Raw genomic sequence first — 9,682 nt, 5'->3', positions numbered from 1 at the left:
AGTAACTTTTCACGACTCTATTCTTTTATATATTTTTGTCAAGAAAATTCCCTGTGATTTGGTTTCTTTAATTATCTCAAACATGAGTCATTGTGCTAAACACTTTGCACTTACCTTATCCTGGTCTTTTAACTCGTGTTTTTAAGTATTTTCAAGTGTTGACCCCCATTGTTGTTTCTGATAAGATTTCGATTGTGTTCGATTTATCTGTTTTGACATTGAACGGTATCTTAGTTTCTGAGTCTAATGAGTTAATGTTTGATCAAACTCAAAAGAATTTTGGCGGTCTTCCTAAGTCACCGAATTATGCGTCAGGCCCTTTTGATCAGAACACAAATGTTTTGTTAAATTCTCTCTTAGCCAAACTCAATGAAAACTCTGCAGCTTTAGCATCCATGAACCGGTATTTCACGCCCATGGAATCTCTAACTTCCTTGACTAGTCAGGTGAGTATGATGCGAGCATCATACGAACTTTTTAACAAACATGCGTGTCAGTCTCTTGATGGTATTAATTCCAAGCTTTCTGTTCTATATGCTCATGACAAGAGAGTTGCTAAGTCTATTGACCTTGAGTTCGGTTCATTACAAGAAGGTATGGTTTCAATGGCAAAAGCCTGGGAGAAGGAGTTTGTGAAACTGTTTTTCCAACTTGGTTCGGAAACAAAGTTTTTGTCACAACAGTTATCAGCTATGCAGGATAGATCTAAGATGTATTGGCATAAGAAGAAAGATTGGATCGGTGATTGCACCCTTGAAGAGATTACAGCGCCTTTCCCACTTCCAGCAGTTCCGCCTCCATCCGTTTTTGGCATGACAAGGGAGGAATATAAGTCAAAGATATTCGAATGGATGAGAGAGAGATGGAAAAGCTCCTGATCACGATGACTTTGAGAAGATGTTCACTGACTATGGGAAAGCTCTCGTGTTTTTTAAGGACAGGGAAAAGCCCTTTGGTTCAGGAAAAGGCAAGGGCAAGACTCAAGTGGATCTTTCGTCTTCTGATGATTCTGAATGAAGGCCCCTTTTATGATGAAGGGGATAAATTTTATGATTAAGATGTTTTTAAGACGTTGTTTCATTTGGTTTTTAAGACTTTGTTTATGCTGCTGATGGTTGAACTTCGATGTTTACTATGTATTTAACTGTTTTATTCTGGATTGGTTTTTGTGATGTGTTTAGATAGCAAATGGACATCCTGATTTATGGATGGGTTGTTATGCTAAGTGATTATGATTTTTGAATAGGTTGTTATGTTAAGTGTTTAAGTGTTTGAGATTGTTTCATTCATGCATATTTATCTAGTGTCTCATTCTGATTACTGTCTCGTTCATAACTTAATTGTCTCATTCCGATATTTGGTGCTCATTAATTATAAACTGCAATATGTTCTGTTGTCTCTAATTCTGTTTCACAGGCCTTAAGTTTTTTGATAGGGGGAGTATTTATGTTCTCTTTGTCATCATCATAAAAGGGGGAAAATGTTAATCTTCAGTGTTTATGATGATAATTTTTTCCAACAACAGAATGAAGAAAACAGATTGAAAGCATTCGAGATCATAGCATTGCATATCAGACTTTCCAGGAATGCAGTTTAGGTTTGTTAGGGTTTATGTAAATCATGTTTTGACCGGATATATATCTTTTCATCTTATCTCAAACAAACCCTATCGTATAAACCTAGTTTGAAATATTCAAGACTTATCTTTTGTTTGGTTTATCTATTTCAAACAAACTAACAGATTGGCTTTCAAGACTTATTCAAATATTTTCAAACAAACTTGTTTTAAATAATATCTATCTTATCCATTTATTTGAAAATAAAATATGTTAGAACTTGCTTATAAATACAACTCATGCTTTCAGATTTGCAGCTAATACCTTCACGCTATATTCTTCATCTGAAACACCATTCTTGTTCTCTATTACTTTACTTGAATATCCAGTCGAACAAGATATATTTTGAGTTGTAATTCATATTCTTATTATTTGTAACCGTGTATTTATATCAACTTGTGCCGGGTTGTGGCAAAACTTGATTTCAGAAAAGTAGTCAAGGTAGCCAGTGGGCTAGGTTATAACAGGTGTGCTAGGGAAATGTTTCTTTCGGGGCTATCTTTTGTAATCAAGGAAAAGATTGTAAGTTCTTTTATTGAAGTTGATATAATATATTCTCTATGCTAGTTGGGACTTGGATGTAGGCCATATACTAGTATTAAGGGCCGAACCAAGTGAAAACTCCTGGTGTTTTTACTTATTCAGTTTTCAGCATACTGCATTTATATTACTGTTTTTTTTCATTCCGTAGTTAAAAGAGACTGTCTCATTCCCTGTCTCGTTCATAAAGGGACTGTCCCATTTACATAAGAGACTGTCTAATTTGCCTTGACACTTCAAATATAATACTATCTATCGAGTTTTTGCTCGAAAGCTTGACGAACAAGCAAAAAAGCCTACCCCTTGGGGATAAAAAAATACGGCTTTATTCCCTCTGGACAGAAAGAGAGTCCTTTTGCATTTTAAAATATAAAGAATTTGGTTTTAAAATCCCAATTGCTTGATGCGACGATGGTCACGATGCTTATTAAAAATGAAATTTTTAGCAACTTAAGTACCAGTACCGCCAATTGTAAATCGAAGTGTGTATTTGGACAACCAAACTAACATTGATGCAATCATTTTGTGCTTCAACATACAAATTGTCCAACACTCACAGATTGATCTTAATATAGATGAACATTGAACAATAAGCTAATGAATTTACAATAGGCTAGCTAGGAAAGGTAAGACACTGCAATGATAGTAGAGAAATAACTCAGTCTTATATCTAAGTTGACTCAGATATCGTTTCTGTACCAGTAGACTCCTTTAGTTTCACCCTCGTCCTTCTCGACATAAATGCACTCCTTCATTTCTCTGTACATTGCCTTGAGAATCGGTGTTCCATCATACTGATAATAATCGCCCAATACAAGCTTCATGGCCTCTGTTGCTTCGAGTCCGTGGTAATGGGGGATTATGGAGAATATGTGGTGACAAACATGAGCATTGCATACATTGTGGAACACCTTGTTCAAAATCCCATAATCTCTGTCGACAGTGCATAGAGCTCCCCTCAACCAGTCCCATTCAGTTGAATCGTAGTAAGGCACAGAAGGATGAGTGTGGTTGAGGATTGTGATTAAGGTGAACCACATGTTAACAACTAGGAGTGGACCTCCATAAACACAGAACACCCACGCAAAGCCTTTGAGCAGAACAAGATGGTATAGGCCATAGATGACCGCTAGAATGGCAATGTCTGAAACAATGATTTGTTTGCGTTCACGTTCTGTGTAAAGAGGGCTATGAGGATCGTAGTGTGAAGTCCACCTCTCATACTTGTGTCCAGAAACATTGAACATCAAGTATAAAGGGAAGCCTACAAGGAGTGTGGTAACCCAGACAAGGACACGGCCGGGTGGGTTGTTGAGAATTTTGTAGTAGTTCCTGATGTTGGACTTGAATCTGGGGACATAAACCTCGTCATTTTCAAGGGATTGAGTGTTGGCATGGTGACGACGGTGGCTAATCTTCCAAGAGAAATAAGGCACCATGAGAGAAGAGTGGACAACAAGGCCAACAAGGTCATTGACCCAGCCATAGTCGCTGAAGGCATCATGATCACATTCATGGCCTACGACCCAAGCCCCGGTTAGGACACAGCCTTGGACGGCAATGTAAGCTGCCCAGCCCAAGTAATTAATAGGATGCGGAAGGTATTGGTCAATATAATTCGTAGCAACATAGTAAAGGGCATAGGCCATGAGGAGATCTTGAATGAGATATCGAAAAGAGGTGACAAGTGATTTTTGGAAGCAATGAGCAGGAATAGATTTCTTAAGGTCACCTATGGTAAATGGTGGTTTTTCATGAGGAGCGCGCTTAAGTGCTTCTGCTTGAGTCTTCTTGGCATTAGGCGGAGCAGTAGACATACGCCCACCTGCACCCATTGTCCCTGATTACTGAACGCCTGCAGATAACAAGTGAAAGTAGAATAATTGTGTTGAGTTGCCTGTTTGATGGTTTCAGTGGTGTTCAATTGAAGCAGAAGCTGTGATTATTTATAGGGAAGATATTATTGATATTGCAAGAGATGCATAACATTATTATTGTAATGACTCGTGTTGTGGTGATCTGTATAGCGCCCGCCACCCTTGAGTTTTTCAAAGTGCCTAATATTTTTTTTCTTCTATTAAATTTGGTGTTCTGCAACAGCAAGATGACAATATTATATATAGATTTGGTGTTGATGATGCTGATATGCAAATATAGTCCAACAAATTCAGAGTCTCAGATGGCTACTCCAATATTGTCCCTCTTAAGTCCTTTTTGGCAGCTATTTAATATTCAATCATACATTGGTAGATTCACTTTTACATAAAAAATACAAATTGAAGTAAAAGAAATGGACTTTTTGACTGAAAGTTGATAAAGAATTGCATTTTCCTAATGTCATAGTAATACTATATATCTAATTTATTACCCTGACAATAATTTCACTTTCATATATTTAAATTCTAACTATATAGTAGAGTATAATTACATCAACATGTTTCTGAAAATTGTATGTAGTTAAAGAAATACAGTTTTGAATTTGACAATCAAATGAGCAGAAAATTGTATCAATTATCTGAGAGTATTTGAAAAAATTATTCATTAGATGAGATTATTCACCATCAATAGATTATTCATTTTGCTGAGTTCTACTGTAATCCATTATCTCATTTTATGCATGGCTAGGAAGCAAAATACAGTGTACAGATATTTATGTAGATGCAAAATGCAGGGAGATGGTGGGAAAATGGTAGATGTGTGCTGTAAAATTCAAGGGCTTCTCAACCTCTTCTCGGAGATTCGCTTATAATCTATATAGACTGTTATTCTGTAATGCGACAGCAGATTAACTCTGCATTGCTTTCAATTATGTATATACTGTACAGTGACAGGACTAAATATTGCCATATTATCAGGGTTAAACTCCAAAAAGACATAACCACTACTGCTCATATAAGCACTCACTAATAGTTTGCTAATCTGTTAGCCAAAGCTTAATCAGTGAGATTGTTTTCGTTTAACCTATCTGATGTTCTGAATGATTCGTTGGTAAAAGGATCACTGTATGAGGCATATTGAAGGCGCCAGCTCTTTCCCACAGACTAATAAGATCAAAAGTTTTTTTAAAAAAAATGATTCTTCTATACTAAATTTTGTATTCATATAGACACAAGGAAATATTCAAACAAGAAGAATAAAAAGATAACAAAGAACCAGGAACACCAGGGAGGAACTAATCCTGGAAAGGCCACACCTCTAAAATTCGATAAACTTCTTAGGCTCTTATGGAACACTTTCTAGAGTATGAAGTTTAATGCCTTGAGTGACGTCTTGATTAGCAATCCAATCAGCCGGACTGTTGCCTTCTCGATACAGAGATACCCTTACCTTCCGATTTGGATTTAAGCTTAGGACAACACTAGTTAAGATCATGCAACATGAGTAGCATCATTATTATGGAGCGTGCATATGCAAGCTAACTGTCAAGTTGGATTTCCAATCAACTAATTTGAAGGCTCTGTTCTAGTTTAAATTTCTTAACTAGAGCCTACCTCTGCCTTAAATACATCGGTCTGAATCTTGGCACCTGTATGGTTCCATGCCCAACTCCCTCAAGCACAAGTGTGTGTCTCGAATTTGGAGAAAAGTTCCAGAAGTTGACAGGAATTTCATATCCTTGATTAAACGCAAAACAATTGTGCCATCTCCAAATCCACCAAACCGCAACACCAAAATAGGCTGGCCATGTATACAAACAATGACATTTTTATTAGTTAAGGTCTAATGTCAAAATTTAGCACAGGGCCGCCAAATTTGTTGAGATGGCCCTGATTGACAGTTAGTCTAATGGCTGGAATAGCTAAATGTTTATACCGCAAAATGCCTTGAACTTAGCGTTGATCAAGTGAGCTTGAATGAGTCTAATCTCTTCTTCCAAGCCTTGATAAGAAGCCTATATAATTAGGGAAGTAAACCTTTTGTTAAACTGGTCCTCATTTTTACCAGAATACAGACGGACATTTTTAAGTTTCCAAATTTGTATGCTTCAAAATAAGCAAAGAATGCTTGTGCAAAATTTTAATAACCCTCTTTTGATATTTCAGTTACATTTCTCTTCTTTTCTTTCTTTTTCTCCACAAGATGCGAGCTTGTCTTCCAATGGGAAGGAGCTTTTCTTCTTGATACGAGTTCTGTCTTTTTAGCTTAGGAAGGTTTTTGGGCAATGATTAGAAAATTTCTCAGGTAGATTTTGATTACTCAAAGTACTTGCATAGTTATTGATTAAGCTTGTGTTTGATTCGTAATTGAAGTATGTTCTTGGACAACAATAATATCATTGATGCAATCACATTTTCTTACAACTTATAAACAATCCACCCCTTGTGGATTGTGATATTATTACAGATGAAGAATAAACTAAATGAACCTACAACTTGCTAGCTAAGAGAGTCAAGAAACCGCAACATGGTGACAGGCTGAGAAAGCAGTCAAGATTTTTTATAGCTTTATATTTCCTTTATGTACCAGTAGACTCCCTTAGTCTCCCCTTCATCTTTCTCCACGTAAATGCATTCCTTCATTTCTCTTTACATTGCCTTGAGAATCGGTGTTCCATCATACTGATAATAATCCCCCAATATCGGCTTCATGGCCTCTGTTGCTTCAAGTCCATGGTAATGTGGGATCATGGAGAAAATGTGGTGACATACATGAGCATTGCACACATTGTGGAACACTTTGTTCAAAATTCCATAGTCCCTGTCAACGGTACAAAGAGCTCCTCTCAACCAATCCCATTCAGTTGAATCATAGTAAGGCACAGAAGGATGAGTGTGGTTGAGGATTGTGATCAAAGTGAACCACATATTAACAACTAGGAGTGGACCTCCATAAACACAGAAGACCCATGCAAAGCCTTTGAGCAGAACAAGATGGTATAGGCCATAGATGACTGCAAGAATGGCAACATCAGAAACAATGATCTGTTTGCGTTCACGTTTTGTGTAAAGAGGGCTATGGGGATCATAGTGTGAAGTCCACCTCTCATATTTGTGTCCTGAGATATTGAACATCAAGTATAAAGGGAAGCCTACAAGGAGTGTGGTAACCCACACAAGGACACGGCCGGGTGGGTTATTGAGAATTTTGTAGTAGTTTCAAATGTTGGACTTGAATCTTGGGACATAAACCTCATCATTTTCAAGGGATTGAGTGTTGGCATGGTGACGACGGTGGCTAATCTTCCAAGAAAAGTATGGCACCATGAGGGAGGAGTGCACAACAAGGCCGACAAGGTCATTAACCCAGCCATAGTCACTAAAGGCGTCATGATCACATTCATGGCCTACGACCCACGCCCCTGTCAGGACACAGCCTTGGACTGCAATGTAAGCTGCCCACCCCAAGTAATTTACCGGATGTGGAAGGTATTGGTCTATGTAATTAGTGGCAACATAGTAAAGGGCATAGGCCATGAGGAGATCTTGGATGAGATATCGAAAAGAAGTGACCAGTGATTTTTCGAAGCAATGCGCAGGAATGGCTTTTTTAAGGTCACCTATGGTGAATGGTGGTTTTTCATGAGGAGCGCGTTTAAGTGCTTCTGCTTGCGTCTTCTTGCCATTATGCGGAGCAGTAGACATACGCCCACCTGCACCCATTGTTACTGATTTCTAAGTGCCTGCAATAAAATCAGGAAATAATAAGTACAAATACAAACTCATTTTCTTACAAATCATATGGCTATGTGTAATAAAGAATCATGCAAGAAGATGTGTATACCTGAAGGGGATGGTCTGGGTTTGTCCTTGGATCCACTTTCTTGTGTTATGTTGGCTGTTTGATTGTATTGATGTGTTCAGTTCAAGCAGAAGCTATGAGTATTTATATAAGGGGATATTTTCGGAGATCTTTGTGCAAGAGATCCAAAATGTTTGCAGTGGCCTGTAGCGCCCGCCAGTTTTGAGTGCTAAATATTTTATTATTCTACTTAAATTTGGCGTTCTGCAACAGCACTATGCCAAATTTATACTTATGGAGTAGTGTTTATCAATGATGATATGCAAATATGGCCAAACAAGTTCCAGTCTCAAATGGCTACTACTCCAGTATTCTTCCCCTTGAGTCCTTTTTGGCAGCTCTTTTTTGTTATATTATTCTTTGGTAGATTCACTTTTAAATTAAGAAAAATATACTCCATCTCTCTCATTAAATTTTATACATTACTTTTTGATACGTTTTTTAATGCTCATTTAAAACATAATTCTATAATTTTTTTTTAATTTTTTTTTCTAAATAAAAGTTTTATGTTTAAACTTTTATTCAATTTTTTTTAAAATAAACATTACAAAACTATATTTTTTGGAAGTATCGAAATACGTGCAGTAAGTATATAATCCGTTGGGACAGAGGAGGGAGTAATTAGAGTAAAAAAACTGCCTTTTTGAGTTAAAGTTGATAAAAGGTTGCATTTTTCTGTTTTGGCTTCACATATAAATTTTTTGTTGGATAGATAGAGATTGCATTTTCCTATTCTTGGATAGAAAGAGGTGCAAAACTCTAATGTGAAACTTTTGGAAATAGTTTTGAAATGACTAGCATTTTTCTTAATTTTTGCAGGGTATTTAGCATGCTAATATACATCTAATTTATTATCTTTATACTATAATTCCAAAAATTCAAAATTATATTTGTTTAGTAGATTGTAACTACATTAATAAGTTTTTGAAGATATGTATACAATTCAGAGAGTTTTATTTATTTTATCTAAAATCATGACTGTTAGTAGAAAATAAAATAAGAGTACATTCACTGCATACCGCTCTCTTATTTAATGGATTAGCTAAGAATCAAAATACCTCATCCAGATGATGTTAGATCTTTACATGGTGATTGATAGCCCATAATAATCTATGCCAATTAATAAGAGCTCAGATCCCAGTAAAAAGAGCCCAAGATTCAATAAAAAGAGCCGGGTCTGTCAAGCAATAAATCTGGAAGACCCAGGACACGTGACAACATCTACATCGTCCAGGTGGCCTAGTTCCGGAACCTTCCTACGGTCCGAATCCAGTAGTACATCAGCTCATCACAGATGTCCACACGTCCTACTATCCAAAACACACCTACGATCAAAGGTACAAACCCCTAAACCCTAATAGGAAGCCTATAAAAGACTGAACAATAGGAGTATTAGGGGTTATTTCAACTCTACAATATAAACAGATATACACACACCACATATATTCGCGTAATTCCTATTTTACTCCCTTCTCCTCCAAAACCCTTTCTCATTCTCACATCGGAGGTGTCGCGGGGACGCCACCCCCTCCGGTTCTGTTTTGCAGGTGCCCACCTTACAGCTACACCACACGCCACCATCATTTTTGTCCAAACAAAGTTTGAGTCCGGGTAAAACAAGGAGAGGACCCTGACGTGATCTGGAATTATCATTGACGCTAGAAGGAGGGGTCGAACCTCCGTCCAGTGGTGTTCATCCTCGCCGCCCTTACTTTGCCCAGGAGATCAGAACACTACACTCCAGTAAGGGTTTTAATATTACTCTCTCAGATCTACTTTTTTCCCTA

At 37.2% G+C, this 9,682-nt stretch overlaps 1 protein-coding gene, 1 long non-coding RNA gene and 1 pseudogene across 2 annotated transcripts; all 3 read right to left on the bottom strand.

Annotated features, from left to right (window-relative positions):
• Positions 1-2,716: 2,716 nt before the first annotated feature.
• LOC141678415 (delta(12) fatty acid desaturase FAD2-like) lies at positions 2,717-4,143 on the bottom strand. Its single transcript, XM_074484726.1, has one exon. It carries the CDS (start codon positions 3,989-3,991, stop codon positions 2,837-2,839), a length of 1,155 nt encoding a protein of 384 aa, XP_074340827.1. The 5' UTR covers positions 3,992-4,143; the 3' UTR covers positions 2,717-2,836.
• Positions 4,144-5,231: 1,088 nt separating this feature from the next.
• LOC141679124 (uncharacterized) lies at positions 5,232-6,322 on the bottom strand. Its single transcript, XR_012558039.1, has 2 exons — positions 5,970-6,322; positions 5,232-5,834 (listed from the first exon to the last, which is right to left on the bottom strand). It is a non-coding gene; the product is annotated as an uncharacterized LOC141679124 (long non-coding RNA).
• An 81-nt stretch (positions 6,323-6,403) lies between these two features.
• LOC141679123 (delta(12) fatty acid desaturase FAD2-like) lies at positions 6,404-8,171 on the bottom strand (annotated as a pseudogene).
• Between the last annotated feature and the right edge of the window lie 1,511 nt (positions 8,172-9,682).

This window comes from Apium graveolens, chromosome 8, assembly GCF_009905375.1.
Source record: "Apium graveolens cultivar Ventura chromosome 8, ASM990537v1, whole genome shotgun sequence".
NCBI classification, from domain to species: Eukaryota; Viridiplantae; Streptophyta; class Magnoliopsida; order Apiales; family Apiaceae; genus Apium; species Apium graveolens.
This window is presented reverse-complemented; position numbering and strand designations above follow the sequence as displayed.